The 19767-nt window shown below is 38.7% G+C and overlaps 1 protein-coding gene across 1 annotated transcript in view; it reads left to right on the top strand.

The window, feature by feature from the left end:
* Myo1d (myosin ID) overlaps positions 1–19767 on the top strand; it is a 280575-nt gene that overhangs the window by 109920 nt on the left and 150888 nt on the right. The window contains exons 15-16 of the mRNA XM_090351261.1: positions 10763–10929; positions 17992–18199. Of these exons, the coding sequence (XP_090207387.1) occupies positions 10763–10929; positions 17992–18199 (375 nt within the window). The remainder of the gene's footprint in view (positions 1–10762; positions 10930–17991; positions 18200–19767) is intronic.

Below are 19767 nucleotides of genomic sequence, written 5' to 3' on the forward strand. Positions count from 1 at the left end.
GGTATTGAACTTTAGAATGCCATTAAGACTCTTCTATCTCCATTTCTCTCTGCATATTCATCTTCTAATCATCTAGCAAAAGAATCATCGTTTTATTTTCTAAAGTTGTTAAATGTTCCTTTAAAATCTCATTGAAGAGCCTTATATAATTTTCTGAAACAGGAATTGCATTCAGCTTCTAATAAAGATAACCCCAAGTTACTGTCTTAGAAAAGACCTTTTTTTCTCTTTCTGGTGAGTACAGAAAAGGTATTCCATGTCTGCAGTAGCAGTTTGGAGGTTATGTGGGACCCAGGTCCTTTCCCACTTTCTGATTTACAGTTCTAGTGATTGGAATCCATTCTCTTGTCCAAGATGGCAGCTGCAATTTCCTCCGTTTGAAAGAAACGCACAGGAAATCTCACATCGTATCTCAACTACATCCTCTGATACACATTGTTGTCAGGGAAGCAACGAAGCACATTTTTATTTTGACCAGCACCATGCTAGAAATAAGAATTTTGTTTAAAAAAAAAAACATAGATATAAGGTAGGAAATTGGGCTAGCATTCTTTGTAGCATATTCTTGTAGGTAAGGAGGAAGGGACTAGAAACAAACCAAAGAATATAAATAATTATGTTAGTCCAATAGATGGCAGAAAGGTGAGCCTAGAAGTGTGTGGTGAGGAGGAAAGAAGTACAGAAAAATACTAGATTTATAAATATGAAATAACATGCTAGAAATAAATCTAAACCGTTGATAATTAGATAGATGAAGAGTCTAAACTGCCTAGGTTAAGTTTGTGGTACATGTAAGAGTTCCTTCACCAGAGCCCTGAGGTTTTTTTGCATAAGACTAGTGCTCTATCACTTGGGCCTTAGCTCTACTTTGAGGTTTTTGATAATTTATTTAAGACTTTATTTATTTATTCAAGACTTTTGAAGCTGGGGCGTGGTGGCTCACTCATTTGTAGTCCTAGCTACTCTGGAGGCTTAGATCTGAGGATGGAGGTCCTTAACCAGCTGGGCACAAAAGGACCTGAGACTCTTATCTCCAGTTAACCTCTAGAAAACAGGAAAGTGGGGCTTGGCTCAAGGATAGGATGGTTGCCTTGAGCTGAAGAGCTCTGGGACAACACCCAGGCCCAGGGGTAGGGTGGTGGCCTTGAGCTAAAGAGCTCAAGGACAGCACTCAGGCCCAAAGTTTAAGCCCCATGGACCCCCCCCCCAAAAAAAAAGACTCTTGGCCTTTCTGCCTGGGCTAGCTTTGAACTACAAGATTAGAGCTCTACCACTTGAGCCTCAGCACCACTTTTGGCTTTTTTCTATGTATGTGGTACTGAGGAATCAAACCTAGGTCTTCGTGCATTCTAGGCAAGAACTCTACCACTAGGCCAAACTCCCAGCCCTAGATAATCTTTTGAATATGTACTGGAGGTTCTGTTAACTTTTCATACTTCTTGAATAACAGTATAAAGTTCTTTAAACACACATTACCAAATGAACTTGAATTTGCCTTGGCTCTGTCTTACAGTGTACAAAGCAGGTTAAATAGATGTATAGGTAAATACATTTTTCTGTTTAATATATGTACCAATTGGTGTACTTTCACAAATGATGCTTTTCATATGAAATAAAGATGTTAAAAAGTTCAAGAGAATAAGATGAACATTAACTTTTGTAATTTATTTTTATAAAACACCAAATTTGTCAAATTTATGATTTTTTTAGTCTGAGTCAGTCTTGATATTTGTAAATGGCAGAGGAAGTAGCATTTATAAATTGAGATGGGATGCTGATTAAATATAGATAAACTGTTTCCACTAGATTCTTTATCCAAAGAAACCTAAGCAGAATAAAAGGGCTTCCCCAGCTTATTGGTTGGTCATTAGTGTCTCATGTGGTCTTAACACTAATTATGCACACTCTCTCAGTGCTGGTACAGTTCCACTCAGTTGACTCCTGGAATGCTTTGACCACACAATTTTATAGATAATTCACTTTAAAAATATTTTCTAAGCTGGCCTCTGGCAGCTCACACCTGTAATCCTAGCTACTCAAGAGTCTGAGATCTGAGGATCATGGTTCAAAGCCAGCAGAGGCACCTAGGAATCAAATCCAGGGCTTCACGCATTCTAGACAAGCACTCTACCACTATGCCATGTTCCTGGCCCCAGAAATATATTTCTTAATTTTCAAGCATTGAGTTTATTTAGTTATCTATTTGCTCGTGATCTCTAGCTTCTCTTATTTGACCAGAGGATGTCCTCTGTGAGATTCTAGTCCTTTAGAACTTTTAATTTCTTTATGTAAATTTTTCTTTTTTTTTTTTTTGCCAGTCCGGGGCTCAAGCTCAGGCCTGAGCACTGTCCTTGGATTTTTCTCAAGGCTAGAGCTCTACCACTTGAGCCTCAGCACCACTTCCAGCTTTTTCTAAGTATGTGGTACCAAGGAATCAAACCCTGGTCTTCGTGCATGCGAGGCAAGCACTCTACCACTAGGCCAAACTCCCAGCCCTTCTTTATGTAAATGTTTTGTTTGAATTTGAAAATAACTTTCATTTGTATTCTATACAAGGCCTGTATTGCCAAGTTTGCTAATCATCTTGTTCTGTTTCCTTGTTAATTTGTTTGTTTTGTCAATATTGAAACTGGATTAAAGTACACCTTGATTCTAAATTTGTCTCTGTGTTGTACCTCACTCTTTGCTTTAGATATTTGGAGAATTCATTGGAGTCCCTCAAGTTAGGATTGTTGTGTCTTCCCAGATGATTGAGTCACTTGTCAATATGAAACATCTCTTTTTCCATCTTGCTTTTTTTTCCCTTTAAGTCTGCTCTGAATGACACAATGTATTTATATTGTATTTTTTTCATCCTTTTACTCTCTGTATAGTTTCATGTCCAAAATATGTCTCTTATAAATAGCATAAAGTTAGTTTGGAGGCTTTTTAAAAATCCATCCTGACAATACGTATTTTTTGAAAAAATCTTTTAGTCTATTTACTTTTAAGTAGCTACTGTGTGAGACATTGAAATCAATCCTTTCCTTCATGCTTTATAATTGACCCTTCTTTACATCTCTTTAATTTTGTTACTTTTATTAGAGTAAGCAAAAGATTATCAAAACTGTATTCCTGATGCTTGACAAATTAACATCTGTTAAATTTTTACCTCCATTCACCTGATAACCTAGTAAGATGTGTATCACAAACCAACATTGCTTATGGCAAATATTGGCCCTAATGTAACTTTGCGTCGTGCTGGGAGGATGTAAATGTTCAAGGAGATGGCATATTTGAGGCTTTCCTCAGCTCAGTGACTCTTGTATTGTCATACCCTGGAAGTGGTTAGAGATCTTGGTTCCTATGTGTCATGAGGTTTTGTTTCATTTTGTTATAAAGCAGAGGCACTTTCCACAGCCAAACCTCATCCCTTTGCACCTGACCTATCATCTACTTTCTATGTGGATTCCTATAAGTACTGTGACATGCTTGCTAGTAAGCTCTATTAGTATCTTTCTGAGGAGATTGATGCTAAATGTGATCTTTTGAGTCGGAATGTTTTGTTTAGAGTTCATAATTTGTGTGTGTGGGTGTGTGTGGGGGGGTGTGGCTGAGGAATCAAACTCAGGGTTTTACACATGCTAGGCAGGTGCTCTACCACTCATTGGCATCATCCCACATCACTTATATAGCTTTGGTTTTTTTTGTGACAGTATTAGGCTTTCACTCAAGGCCATGGACTTTGGATATAGGTGCCATATTACTTGAGCCACATCTCCAGCAAGAATGTACACTTTTTCCTTAAGTTGGTACCCTCTCATATCTCCAGCACTAGAAGTTTTCCATGTATCATCATTATTGATTTAGAAGACTGTATCTTAATAGTGATGTTGTTTTATAATATTCTTGAATATAATTACTTCATATTATTTGGTAAATTTTTTACTTCTTCCTGCCTTCTAACTTATGTTAGATGATTGATCATGTATTTTAACCACACACACATACATACATACAAGTTGTTATTATTACTAGGTAATATTTATTTAGATGTTTTTCACTCATCTACTATTTTTTTCTCTTATTGTATTATAGACCTTCAGTCAGAACCATTTTCTTCTATGTGTTTTTTGCCTGAATCGATACCTGCTATATTTGAATTTTCTACTTTTGTTGCAGAATCCCCATTTTTATTGACCCCCAAATATTTACATATTATTCTTGAAGAATATCTTTGCTAGGTATGAAGTTGTAGGTTGGTCTGTCTATGAATATTTCAAAGCTCTGTCTTCTGGATTCCTGTTTACTCCTTGAAGTAATCTGTTGTTGTTACTTTTTAAATCTGACAGCTTTTCTTTTAGAAAGTTTATTTTTAATGTACTTTGAATTTGTCAGACTTCTTCAGTCTGTATCTTTAATTTTTCTCATAAGCTTTAGCAAGTTTTTGGCTACCCTTTCTTCAGATGTTTTCTCTTCTCCTTCCATCTCATCCTCCTCCGAACTTAAGGTACATAGATCCATGTCTGTGTGTGTGTTATGCCTCTTACTCTTTCCCCTTGTTTTTACCTTTTCTTTCCCTATGCTTCATTCTAGGAAATTTCTCACTCCTTAATCCACATGATTTCTCTTCAGCTGTTTCTAATTCTCCTATCTACTACTAATTTCCATTATTGTATTTTTCAGTCCTAGTCTTTACACTTGGCTTGGTTCTTTTGTATGTGTATGCTGATACTAGGACTTGAACTCAAGGCCTGGGTGTTGTCACTAATGTTTTTTGTTCAAGGCTTGTAGTATTCCACTTGAGCCACAGATCCACTTCTGGCCTTTGAGTGCTTAGTTGGAGATAAAAGTCTCATAAACTTTCCTGCTTAAGCTAGCTTTGAACCTTGATCCTCAGATCTTAGCCTTCTGAATAGTAGGATTACAGGTGTGAGCCACCAGTGCCCAGCCCTGCTTAGTTCTTTTTTTTTTTTTAATGATTTCTGAATCTAGGCAAATTCTCATTATTGTTTCTGCCATCTTAAACATGGTAAACATTATTATGAGACATTATTATTATGTCTATGGTCTTCTTTCTTCTCATTTTTTTTTTTTGGCCAGTCCTGGGTCTTGGGCTCAGGGCCTAAGCACAGTCCTTGGGGCTTCTCAAGGCTAAAACTCAACCACTTGAGCCACAGCACCTCTTCTGGCTTTTTTCTATGTATATGGTACCGGGCCTTCATATATGTTAGGCAAACACTCTAACACTAGGCCAAACTCTCAGCTCCTCTATGGCCTTCTTTTCAAGCCCAGTCCCTAATCTTTGACTCATCATCCTCATGGAATTGTCTAAACCACCATTTACATAACTATTCACCTTTTCTGGAGCTGGCAAATTCCCAAAGGAAAAAGGTAATTTCACACTTGGGCTCTTCTCCATGGTTTTCTTTTCCCTCCTGGACTCTGATGTAGAAATCCTCTATTGTCTTGTCAATTTCCTAGTGTCTTAAGGTAAAAATTTTTTATGTATTTGCTTACCTATTCTAGCTATACCCACCATGGATCTTAGTTTTAAATTATTTAATCTTCTACTCAACGTAGAAGCCCTAATATCATTTCATTAGGTAGCTAATAGGTCCAACGAGACTTTATCATAGCTAATGAATAGCAGGAATAAGTAAAACCCAACTATCTCAATAGTGTGCCATCATTCTGCAGTTGCATCAACATGCAAATAGATCCAGCAGCATTTCGATTTTACTGTGCTCTGATTGTACCACAAGCTCCTTAGTCCACATTCCACTAAGTTTGTTTTAAGTGTATTATAAATAATCTGATTTTTAAAGTGAGCTACATATAAAATGTTCTCTTTGAATATTACCACAGAATTAGGGAACATTTGATCACCCATGACTAATTTTTATAGTAGGATTTTTTATATGTATGCATTGTAGTAATATTGATCTCCTTAAATTAACCAAAATTTAAAATCTAAGCAAAGGATTAATGTTTCAGAATAAGGAGAGCTATCAGTTCCCTATCAGTGCATAACAGATTACTCTGAAATGTAGCGCTTCATACAACAGCAGGTTTTTTTTTTATTCCCCCTGAGTTAGTTGGATGATTGGGCAGTTCTGCTGGGTTCACAAAGTAGCTCTATCAGCTAAGTCAATCTCATTAAATGGTATAATTGGAGAATTGGTCATCTTTATCCATGTAGTCTTCAGTCCTGGGCTTCTTCACATGGAAGAGGTAAAGGAGCTTTTCTTCTACCTCTTAGGGACAAGTTTCCAAAAGTAAATTAGAAAAATCAGAACTAGAGTGATGACATCATGAGATTTACTGGCCATTGCTGATTTTTGAAGATGGAAGAAGAGGAAAGGATTATGGTCTTTTGCAAAGCCCAATGTGTTAGAAAGAATTTTGCCAGGACCTGACAGAAAAACTTAGGAGGAAAGATTTGGCTTATGGCTTCTAAACTTTCAGTCCTTCATGGTAGAGTTTATGTGACCTGCAGTAGAGCATCACATCACAGTGTCCTGGAAGCACAATGGGTCGATGTGTGCACAAATGGGAGCTTGCTGTTTTTTTTATTATTATTATTTCCATCTGATCCCCAGCCTAAGGGATGGTGTCACCCACATCCAGAGATATCTTTCCCATTAATTAACGCTCTCTGGAAACACCTTCACAGACACACGCAAAGGTGTGCTTTGCTAACCTAAGCATTTCTAAACTTATTTAAATAGAAAATCAAGACTTAATCACCCCAAGTTCACTCTGTCTTCTTGACACCCGATAACATCTTAAACCATAGCATTTCACCTCTGGATCCTAAAATGCTCTTGTCTATCTCATAATGCATAATGCGTTTGTTCAGTCTATTTCCCAGAGCCCCTGTGGTCTTTAGTAATTCTAGTGTTTTTCAAAAGTTCCAGTCTAATAAGGTACCAGTGGCTCATCTTATAATCTTATCATTCAGGAGACTGAGACCTGGAGGATTCTGACTCAAAGCCATCTTGGGCAGAAAAGTCCATGAAATTCCATCTCTCATTAATCAGCAAAAAGTAGGGCTAAAGGTGGGGCTCAAGTGGTACACTGACAACTATGAGCAAGAAAGTTAAGAGTGCAAGGCCCTAAATTCAAGCCTTGGTGCTAAGAACAACAAAAACAAATTCAAAGTTTGTAACTAAAAAAACAAACAAACAAACAAAAAAACACAAAGTTTGTACAGTGACTCAGATCAATCTCTTAACTGTTAACTATACACTCCCAGTATATAATGACACACTGTATTCCCATTCCAAATGGAGGAATGGACATGTAGAAAGTCATGATTAGACCAAAACAAGCCAGAAACCATCAGAAGAACATGTCTGACATCTCAGTCACAAAATGATATGATGGGAGTTCCACCAGGCTTAGACAGTTTTATCTACATTTCTTTGCCAACTGTAGCTCCCATCTTCTCTTCATCTGCTTGTGTTCATTGCCTGCAGCTTTCTTCAAACATTACATATTTCTGGCACTCCAGCATTCCTGAGTTCTCCACAGCATCTTTGACTTCACCCTCACAGCTTCGTACACTGCCCTCTCAGGGGATGCCTGCAAGGATCTTGACCCTGCCACACACTGCCAGAACTCACAGAGGCTGCCATGACCATGGAATTCTTGCATTGTGCATGCCTGAAAAACTGGCATTACATTTACAACCCCAAAGTCCACATCCAACTTAAGCAGTTGTCAGGCTTCCTTGAACAGTGTCTTTAAAGAACATGAATGACCAAACAAGTAGAAACACTTACCTACCTGCTTTCCTATGAGGACTATGTGAGCTGGGCAGACTACACACTTTGAGTCTTTCTCATCACACACACACACACACACACACACACACACACACACACACACACACACACACACACTAACTTTTATTTTCTCTTCCTGCTACCTGGGCTTGAACTCAAGAGCCTTGTTGGATGCCTCTGCTTCCTTGCTCTTGGTCTGCTCATGCAGACCAGTCCTGTGGCTTGAACTCAAGGCCTGGACACTGTCCTTAAACTTTCTCTTAAGCTAACACTCTACCACTGGAGCCACAGCACCATTTCCAGCTTTTTCTGTGTATGTGATACCATGGGATCAAACCCAGGGCTTCATGCGTTCTAGGCAAGCACTCTACTGCTAGGCCACACTCTTGGACCTTGCTAATTATTTCTGAGATGCATTCTCAGGGACTTTTCTGCAGGGTCTGGGTTCAAACTGTGATCCTCTGGGTCTCAGCCTCCTGAATAAGTTTACATGTGTGAGCTTGTGATCAAGCCACACCTGTGTGTGAGTGTGTATGTGTGCATACACATGTGCATGCACACACACGTGCATGCACACACACGTGCATGCACACATGCCCCATTCCTAGGGTTTCAACTCAGGGCTTGGGCACTGCCCTTGAGCTTTCTGTGCTCAAGGCTAGTGCTCGAACACTTGAGTCACAGTTCTACTTCTAGCTTTTTGGTGGTTAGTTGGAGATAAGTCTCACCTGCCCAGGCTAGCTTTGAACTGTAGTCCTCAGATCTCAGCCTCCTCAGTAGCTAGGATTATAGGCATGTGCCACCTGCACCCAGCTTGATTTCTTTTTAATATTACTAATCTCTTCAGAAACAGTATTTCTTTGTTTGTAGTCTTATTTTTTATTTTCTTCCATATATTTTTATTGTAATTATTAGAAGGGTTACATTATATTCACCAGATAGAAGATGCATTACTTCACATACTTTGATACCCTTTCTCATGTCTTGGTCCCCATTTCCCTCCCCTTACCCCCACCCTTCATCATGTTTTCCCCCCTTCCCTATCTGATTTCAAATAACCTAATACACATATATACAATATATCAGATAACAAGGTGAAATACTGTAACAATATGAGATAACCAAGGGACAGCAAAAGAGCTGAGAGATGACATAGTGCTTTAAGGACAACAATCACTCGTTATATGGCTTTTGAGAAACAGTATTTCTTAGCCCCTAATTTTATATTGGCTATTCTGACCAAACTGAAAGTTTTTCAGGTTTTTCTGTTCAGCCTCTTGCACCTGATTTTCATTGTAAACTTAAGGTGATAAACATTCCACAGCTTGAATCCTGGACCACCTTGAAATTTCCTCTTCTACATTAACTAATCCACCAGCTCTAAACTCAGTTTCCCTTAAAGTCTCTGTGCATGTACAAAAATGTAGCCAAGTTCTTTGCCATCATGTAAGACAGTCTCTAGTTCAAGTTCCAACATTCCTATTTCCACCTGAAACCTCTTGAGCACAGTCTTTACTACCCATGTTCCAGTCTCTGGGAGGATTACCCATGAGCCTCTGCTTCCAGCATCATTGGCTTCTCCAGCCCATTTCTCCAAATGTTTCCAGATTTTTCTTGCATAACTGTTCCATAAGCTTATGTACCACATGATCAGATTCAATCACAGCAGTAGTCCTAGCTCTAATTTTCTCTATAGTCAGACTTTTATCTCTATGACAAAATATAAAAGAGAGAGAACCCTTACACTCAAGGGTTATCTCCTTGGTCCCCTTTTATCCCATCCACACCCAGCATTGCCTATGGGACAATGCAGCCTAAACTGAAGGTAGGTCTTCTCCTTAGTTAATCCTCCTTGGCAACCCCCTCACAGATCATACCCAGAAGTTACTAATCTTCTAGACACTTCTCATTACCATCAATTTGAATCAAGATTAACCTTTTCACTGGAAAAAAATGAGAGAGCAGGTTGTCTCTAGAATCTCCTGGAAGTAACAACTATACTCAGGCCTTGATGTTATTCCATTGAGAGCCATTTCATTCTTCTGACCTCCAGAGGTAGAAAATAATGATACTGTGTGGCTTTAAACCACAGACTCTGTCAAATTCTGCTATAACAATAGGAAGCTAATATAGCAGGGCTTACAAAAAGGAAGACATGACAGTACTTTTTATATCCCATAAGAAACATGATACACAATTGTGGCTTCAGGTATTGAAAACTGTTGTTCTGTTCAAAATGCAAATCAAATCACATTTTTAAAAATCTCTATTTTTTTTAAATTATCTGCTACTTTTTACTACCTCAAGTCCTTCACAGTGCTCAGAAGTACCTAATTTAACTAGAGAGGAAGCTGTATCTTAACTAAAGTACATCTGTGAATCTGGTAATTAAATGAATTCACAGAAGAAAAAGAAACTCTGTGCACTTATAATTAGGATATATTTGACCTGATGGATTCAAGTGATAATTTATTCATTATCCTCAGCATGCTGTAGATTATGCCAAGCATAGTTTTATATTTAACAGGAGTTATGATATAATGCCTAATTCAAAAACTTTAATTGGCATGAAGGAAAGGATTTCATATAATTACTGGTACCTATAGGTGATTTTATTGAGTAATAATAATAAAGAGCACTTAGTATATACCAGTGCTGACCTTACTGTTCAGCATTCTGCATCATATTCAGTCTTAACCAGAGCCGCTGCCTTTTTCTATTGAGTTATTCCTTTCATTGCTTGCTCCTTAGTTTTATCTCCTTCCTACTATTTCTGCTACATCTTAAAATGTAAAAAATTAAAACTGAAGTGAACATTTGAGAACTTTTAACTTTGAATTACAGGAGAAAAGAACAGTGACTTCATTCACAAGTATATGGCTGAGAAATCAGAGGCACTGAGCTTAATTGGACACAACACTAGTTATATGCTAGCATCCCTAGTCTAGGAGTGTTCTGCAGTGAGACTTACTATTGCGTATTTATGTCTTCAGGAACCATACTATGTACGTTGCATCAAACCCAATGACAAGAAGTCCCCACAGATATTTGATGATGAACGCTGCCGTCATCAAGTAGAATACCTTGGACTACTGGAAAATGTGAGAGTGCGTCGAGCAGGATTTGCCTTCCGTCAGATCTATGAGAAGTTTCTTCACAGGTGAGGATAAGCTCAGCAGGGAAGCCTATCAGCAACACAGAGAAATCCATGCGGAGTTATAGAGTCGTCCTAGAATATGACAGGGCGTCAGGACATAGAGGGCCATCTGTAAATATCTGTTAATGTGAACAGAAGTCAAAAAAATTGGCAGGTGCATAGCCTAGTGGTAGAGTGCCTGCCTTGCATGCACAAAGCCCAGGTTTTGATTCCTTTGTACCACCTACACAGAAAAAGCTCGAAGTGGTACTGTGGCTCAAGTGGTAGAACATAGCCTTGAAAAAGCGCGAGAACAGTGCCCAGGCCCTGAGTTCAAGCCCCAGGACTGGCCAAAAAAAAATCAAGGAAATTTCAAATATGAAATATTTTTCCAGGATCACGAAGAGCCCCAGAGTTTGTATTTTACAGACTAAGGAAAAAATTTCAATCACTAAGAAGAAAATGTGGGCATCATAGTACAATAGAACATGACTGTAAATTCACATCTATGTTGGAATCTCTACTGTGATACTTCTTAGGCCAGAAGTTTCTTTAATGTTGATTCTTCATCTCTGTAAAATGTAAAATTATAAGAATACTTCTAGGCCTGGGGTTAGTTAATACTATTTATTATGATGTTATTAGTTGTCAAATTGTCAAATAATGGAAAATTAAGAAGTTAAGCTTGGAGGCTCTGAAATAATCTACCTAGACTGAAAGCTGGCTTTACCAGTTTGGATCACAAGATCCAAAATCATAAAATCTTTACATGCCTGGGCCTGGAGTGTGGCCTAGTGGTAGAATGCTTGTCTAGCATGCACAACACCCTGGGTTCGAGTTCTCGGGAGCACATACACACACAAAAGCTGGAAGTGGTACTATTGCTCAAGTGATAGACTAATTAGCCTTGGAGAAATCTCAAGGACAGTGCCCGGGCCCTGAGTTCAAGCCCCATGACTGGCAAAAACAAAAATCTTTACATGCCTCAGTTTCTTTGTATGTGACATTAGGATAATAGTACTAACTACCTCAAAAGATAACAGAAAGCTTGATATATATAAAACACTTATAATGGCACCTGATAAGTAGAAGTTAATGAATAAATATATGTCTATTGTGGTTAAGTTATAGTTGGTAATGATGGTGATAGCATGTGGAAATTAGGAGAGTGGCGTATTTGTTTTATTGTTTTATTTTGGTTTTGTGCCAATACTAGGGCTGAGTTTTGCTTCTAGCTAGTGCTCTACCATCTGAGATGCTCTAGTGTGACTTTTTACTGATTAACTGGATATAAAATATCTTGGATTTGTCTTCCCTGGCTGGCTTTGAACATCAGTCCTTATATTTCAGCCTCCTCACTAGCAAGGATTATAGGCATGAGCCATTGGCACTCAGTTTAGAAAAAAAGTTTTAAATTCAATTTATTTAAAAATTTTTAATTCTTTATTGTAAATTTCACTAAAAAAAGTAAATAATTAAATTTGTAAGATATACACCAAAAAACAATGCAATAAAATCTATAGATCAAAGTGGGCACTGTAACTCAGGCCTGTAATCCTAGCTACTCAGGAGGCTGAGATCTGAGGATCACAGCTCAAAGACAGCCCAGGCACTAAAGTCTGTGAGACTCTTTATCTCCAGTTAATCACCAGAAAACTGAAAGTGGTGCTGTGGCTCCCGGGGTAGGATGTTAGCCTTGAGCTGAAGAACTCAGGAACAATGGCCTGGCAGAGTTCAAGCCTCCCCGCCACAACCCATCCCCCCCCAAAAAAAATCTGTAGGTCAAGAGAGTCTCTAAGGAGATATGATTCAGTGAAGAGCTAGCATACATAAACTAGAGAAGAAAGTTGGACATAGGGAAGAGTCAACAAAAAGATGCTATTACCATCATGAATGTGGTACTTTAATTACCAAAGTACTATGGATAAAGAATGCTGAATACAGGGATGGTATGAGATAAGAACAGGATGCTAAACAAACTAGATCATGTGTAATTTTATCATTGGACTGACCCATTTATTTGGGTATTGCATGTTAAGCTTGAAATAACACAATCTTACAGATGTTTTCAAGAAAACTCTGTTGCTGTAGTATGCCCAGAAAGCAAGGAGACATTTGGGGATGCTATAAGAGTGGTGGACACATACAGGATGACTCAGAGCTGTATGGAGTTGACAGGACTTGTTCATGAATAGGTAGGAGGAGAGAGAAATGGAGGATGACAAGTACATTTAGGCTTGGGCAACTGGGTAAGCATAATACCCTTTGATAAAATTAAAGTAAGTGAAAAGAAATTTAAAGATGATGGTTTCCTTAACCATATCAACTAAATACCTACTAAACGGCTAGGTAGAAATATGAAGTAAACTGTTGGCTTGCATACCTGAAGTTCTGGAAAGTCAAGCTGACCGAGATGTTACATGGATTACATATAAAATCTCAGTAGTAGACGGAGAAGAGGAGGGAGTCTATGACAGTATTTAGATTTGTGGTCTAATACAAAGGAGCCAGTGAAGAGAGAAGCAACACCAGAAAGGCAGAAAGAAAACCAGAAAAGCATTGTGTCACAGAAACCCAGAGACAATAGCAATTCAGGGGAAAAAAAACAAACAAACAAAAAAACCATGAGATCACTGTATCAAATGGTGCTGTAAAACCAAAGAAGAAAAGCAGAAACTTAAACACAAAATTTGGCAGATTCAAAAGAGAAAGTGGAGGGAGCCTTATTTGAGCAGGCTATTGGGAAAGGAAAGTGAGGAGTCAGATGCCTGTAACAGATCAAAGTGTTTGCTTTTCATGAAAGCAGAGGAAAGAGGAAGCAGTAGTTAGAAAAAGGATGTAAGTCCAGGAAATACTGCAAAAGGTTTGTGTGTAGATGAGGATGATTCAGGACAGGGTGAAACCCATGACACAGCAAAGAGGAAAGTATTAAAGTCATCCAGACATGACAAGAAGAGATGGAAAGACTAAAATATGAAAACCAGTATTTTTGAAGAAATGGGGGTGCAATGCATTCAGGTTGTAGGAATAGAATATGCAATGACTAAAGCAAAAGGAGGCAATTGCAGTATAGAACTTGATGAACCAAGGTGATGAAAGGATTGTGAGGAGAAACTTTTTTATTAAATAAATTTTTATTGTGATTAAAAGAAGGGTTACATTATATTCACCAGATAGAAGGTACATAACTTCACAAACATTAATACGTGAGGAGAAACTTTTTAAGAAATTACTATAGCTGATATTTTCCATTTTCTTTCTAATTTATTCAGCATACAACTTAGCTCCCTATTATTGTAAACCAGAACATTGCTTGGGTTAGGAATACAGCAGTAAAGACGAGAATTGATGGATTTTATCTTGCTCTTTGCTTGATGTAGTACAAGACAGTCAAACCTTTGCATGCTAGAAACTTGCACATGCTAGGCAAACCAGCTACTACTAAGCCATATTCCTTCCTGGTCTTAAAAGATATTTTGGATGTAGAACCAACTGGACTTGATGATAGACTTCTAAGTCATGATTTAAAAATGGGATAAAGATATTTCCAGCACTCTAGATTTAATAACTGAGTGGGTTGCAGTAGGAAAGAGAAGTTCAAGATGTCTTAAGACGTATATAATACACATGAATCATAAGCGCAGAACTGAGGGTGAAGCTAGGGGATAATAGATTCATGAATCGTAAAGTATAGTTTATATATCTTATTTTTAAATATTTTACTTATGCCCTATATTTTTGTATTTTAAATATATTCTTTAAATGGGATAAATGAAGCAGTATTGGCATAGTATACTTAGAAGCCTTGTGCTGAGCCCTGGGATTCCTGCAATACTTAGACTAATGCTGAAGTTGACAGAAAATGAGGCTGAGAAGGTTAAGTCCAGAGACCAAAGGAAACTGAGGAGAATGGACTATCATGAATGCTAAGAAGAGACATCAACAATGGCTCATGCCTGTGATCCTAGCTACTCAGGAGGCTGAGATCTGAGGATCAAGGTTCAAAGCCAGTCCAGGCACAAAAGACCATGAGACTCATCTCCAATTTTTCACTAGAAAATAGGAAGTGGGGTTGTGGCTCCAGGGGTAGAGTGGTAGCCTTGAGCTGAAGAGCTCAGGGACAATGCCTAGGCCCAGAGTTCAAGCCCCATGACCCACCCAAAAAAAAAAAAAAAAAAAAAAAAAAGGAGTAAATTTACTGCCTCAGATACCATGTAGGCACATTATCATAACAAGAAATGTGAAATTCCTTAATGAAAACTTTTAAAGACTCCTGAAAAGCACAAGAATAGACTTTGAACAAATAGGAAAACATTGCTTGCTCTTGGATAAGACAGCTCAGTACCTTGTATATTTGTGATAAATGTTCTTAGTGTAATGTTAGGTAGTCCTTAGCCCTAAGGTGGCAAGACCAGAAGATTGAGGGGTCCTGGCCAGGCTTGGCCACAAAGCAATACCCTATTATAAAACCTGATTCTAACATTCTTATAGGAAAAAGTAAGCATGTCAGAAATAGCTAAAAAGACAGAAAATAAAAACAAACAAATGAGGCCTGAGGCTGAGATCTGAAGATGACCATTCAAAACCAGCCCTGGTGGGAAAGCCTGTGAGACTCTTACCTTGAATCAACCACCAAAACACCAGAAGTAGAGCTGTGGCTTAAGTGTTAGAGCACTCGACTCAGGAACAGCACCCAAGCCCTGAGCCCAGAACTAGCACTAAAAAATATAAAAATACCAAATGAGTAAGTAAATAAGAGCTGGACACCAGTGGTTCACATCTGTAATCTAAGCTGCATAGAAGGCTGAGAATGGGAAGATTGTGGTTTGAGGTCAGCCTATGCAAAGGTCCATGCAATTCCATCTCCACAGAGGGGAGTTGGACAGAGTGGCATATGTCTGTGATCTCACTGACAGTGGAAGCCTAAAATAGGCTGATCACAGCTCACGCACGCATAGACCAAGTGTGGGAAGCAAGACCAATTCTAAAATGAACCAGTGAAAAATGTGACTGCGAAGCCCTAAGTTCAAATCTCCAATATTGCATTTAAAAAAAAAGAACAGAGACATTAAAACATATGTATACTCTCCATAATTAAAACCATCTGGTACCCATGGACAGATGGACAGACAGCACTGAGACAGACCAGAAATAAACTGAGTCCAAAACTAAATGGAAATACATATGAAAATTTAGTATATGATGGAGGTGGCATATTACATGGGCAGGAAAATAGACCTTTTTAATAATGTGAGAGTGCTTGGGTAGCTTTTCATCAAAAATTAGATTTGTACCTCACACCATATACTGTATTAAATTCCGAATGGATCAGAGATCTTAAACATAAAAAAAATGTAGGATGACAGAGCAAGATGGTGACTAAGATTCCCTAGTCACCTTTTAAGAAACAGCAAGTTGAATAACTATATGTGCATCAAACTAGCTTCACAAACTAAGGAAACTCAGATCTCAACATGAGTACTGTTGTCAGTTGTCTTCCACCTTGTCATCTGGCTCCTAGTTCCAGGCCTGCCTGTAGATCTCAGCAAGCTGGGGTGGTGATGCACATCTGCAGTTGCAACTGTACAGAAGCTAGGATGATAGCTGTCTGAGCCTGGCCCCCTGAGCAAGGCAAGAGACCCCTATTCGAAAAAGAACTATGCCAAATGGTTGTATGGGTTAAAATTTAATCGTCTAAAGATATACACACACAACACATGTATACATACATTTATACATGTATACACATACAAAATCGAAATTCAAAAAAAAGGCTGGGTTGTAGTTCAAATCATAGAGTGTCTGCCTATTGTTAGGTCCTAAATTCAAACCATAGTATTGCCCTTTCCCCCTTCTTTGCCCCCCCAATAAAAAGGGAGATGAGGAATAAGGAAAAGGGCAGGTGGGGTAATTATAATGCAAGTATATATATTATATATGTGAAAATGTCACAAGCCCATTTTATAGAATAAATATATGCTAATAAAAGTATTTTGCAAATAAAAATGAAAATTACTAAAAGAAAACATGAGTGTCTGGGCATGGTGGCTCAATGCCTGTAATCCTAGTTACTCAGGAGACTGAGATCTGAGGATCGAAGTTCAAAGCCAGCCTGGGCACTAAAGAATATGAGACTCCTCTCCAATTTATTAGAAAGCTGGAAGTGGGGCTGTGGCTTAAGGGGTAGGGCAGTACCCTTGAGCTGAAGAGCTCAGGGACAGGGCCCAGGCCCAGAGTTCAAGCCCCATGATAGACCAAGAAAAAGAAAAAGAAAATAGGAGTAAATTACATCCTCAGTGTGAAGAACAGCTTTCTCACAATAACTTAAAAATTCAGATTCAATATTTTTTAAGTACTTCCTTTGACGACATCTGTTAAACAACTCTGTTTGGCGGGCAGGAGAAACCCACTGACAGGCAGGATTCTACATCCACCTCCTGGTATTCATGCCCTGAGTGTGGGCTAGACCTAGTAATGGCTTCTCACAAAGTGGAGTGTCGATTGATACTATGACCGGGGCTTCTGTCTTTGTGACCCTCACAAAGCAGGCTACCATTTGGTAAGCTCCTTGAAGGATCCACAGACCAACAAGTTGAATCTATGTAGAAAAGCAATTCTGTGTATGGACCATAAGCACAGCAACACTGCTTAATTGTCCTCTAGTTTATAAGAAGGTATCCAAAGATCTGATTGCTGACCTGTACTTTAAGATAGTCATGTTATTTATAAATGTGTTGGGTGTGTTCCTTACACTTTTGCCACTGATAATCTCACGGTGTTGATTAAGAGCAAGCTTCCAAGGTCACTCAATTACAAATGATCATTACAGTTAATTTTTAAGAAGCTATAATTTTTGAAGACTGTTTGGGGAAAGCTATATTTCATTATCAGTGTAATGAAATTGACTTCCATTAGCACTTTCTATGGTGGTTTTGCTTTGCCAGACTTAAGGAGCTTTATCCCAGGTCCGTAATACTGCATCTTACTGTGTTTTTTTAAGGAGGTTTTGTTTTATTTTCTATGAGGCTTATTTTATTGAATATAGGTTCTTCTCCCCTAATTTGTTGTATATTATTTCTTCCTTAGGTATAAGATGATCTCTGAATTCACCTGGCCAAACCATGACCTTCCTTCAGACAAAGAGGCTGTCAAGAAACTGATAGAACGATGTGGTTTTCAGGATGATGTAGCTTATGGGAAGACCAAAATTTTCATCAGAACACCCCGCACATTGTTTACCCTGGAAGAACTCCGGGCCCAGATGCTTGTAAGGATTGTCCTCTTCCTACAAAAGGTAATTTTACTTTTTATATACAAGTGTTTCTGAACTTTTCTGATTTTAATTCAAGAAATGCTTCATAGGGACTGGGAGCATGGCCTAGTAATGGAGTGTCTGCCTAGCAAGCATGAAGCTCTGAGTTCTATTCCTTGGTACCACACATACAGAAAAAGCTGGAAGAGGTGCTGTGGCTAAAGTGGTAGAGCACTAGCCTAGAGAAACCCCACAGACAGTGCTGAGGCCCTGAGTTCAAGCCCCAGGACTGGCAAAACATTAAAAAAATTTAATGTTCATAGATGGTGTATTTTATATATCCACATATATGGTGTGGCCTTCATACATTGAAATGTGACTGCCCAAGTTTGAAATTATACTCAAAATTCTGAAGACATTTTTTCTTCTGGTATTTAAAGTTAAAGACATATCTAGAGCATATGACTTTTTTGTTTCGTGGTTAGCTCTTTTTATTTTTTTCCTCTCAACTGCTTAAATTAGAAAGTTGTGCTGGAGCCAGGCGCCCAGCCCGCTGTGGCTCACGCCTGTAATCCTAGCTACTCTGGAGGCTGAGATCTGAGGACCAAGGTTCAAAGCCAGCCTGGGCACAAAAGGACCTGAGACTCTTATCTCCAGTTAATCACTAAAAAACGGAAGTGTGGCTTGGCTCAAAGGTAGAACGGGAGCCTTGAACTGAAGAGCTCAGGGACAAAGCCCTGGCCCAAGGGTAGGGCAGTAGCCTTGAGCTGAGGAGCTCAGGGACAGGGCCCAGGCTGAGTTCAAGCCCCATGACCCCACCCCCCAAAAAAAACAAACAAGAGTTATGTGAGGTGCCTAGTGATATAATTGCTCACCTAGCATGCATGAAGCCCTGGATTCAATTTCCCAGAACCACATACACAGGAAAAGCTGGAAGTGGTGCTGTGACTCAAGTGGCAGAGCATTAGCCTTGAGCAAAAAGTGTTCAATTACAGGGCCTAGGCCCTGAGTTCAAGCCCCAGGACTAGCAAAAAAAAAAAAAAAAAAAATAGTTGTGCCAACATGTTTGTTACTGCCTCCTAGTCCATCAGCACACCACCACTACCATTACTAGTTAATTCAAGTGTGCTTGTGAACTCTTGTATCTCATTAACTTGCACTTGCCATCGTGGATCTGTGCAAGGCCCTTTTCATTTCATTCATGAGTTCATTCCCTATGCCTTTCTTCATAGCTTCCATGTAAACCGTGCAAAAAATTACCTATGCACACTATAAAAATCATATATCTCTGTGGAGATTCTTTGGGGTAAATACCTAAGAGTAACATTACTAAATTATAGCAAAAAATCTGTATACCTAATTGGTATAAGTAGTGCCAAATTCCTCTTCAAAATGGATACCGTCTTACACAGCCACCAGCTGGGTAGGAAAGAGACTGCCCCACATCCCACCAGTACTGCTGTATACATCTTGCCCGACTAATAAGTTTACTTGGAGTTTCCCTGATCACTCTTGAATTTGAGCATTTCATTAATGTTTGTTTATTTTGGAGGTGTTCTGATAAACTGCCACTCATATTTTTTATTCATTTTTCTACTAGACTTAGAATT

The sequence above is a fragment of the Megascapheus bottae genome, chromosome 17, assembly GCF_031878675.1.
Source record: "Megascapheus bottae isolate mThoBot1 chromosome 17, mThoBot2.hap1, whole genome shotgun sequence".
NCBI classification, from domain to species: Eukaryota; Metazoa; Chordata; class Mammalia; order Rodentia; family Geomyidae; genus Megascapheus; species Megascapheus bottae.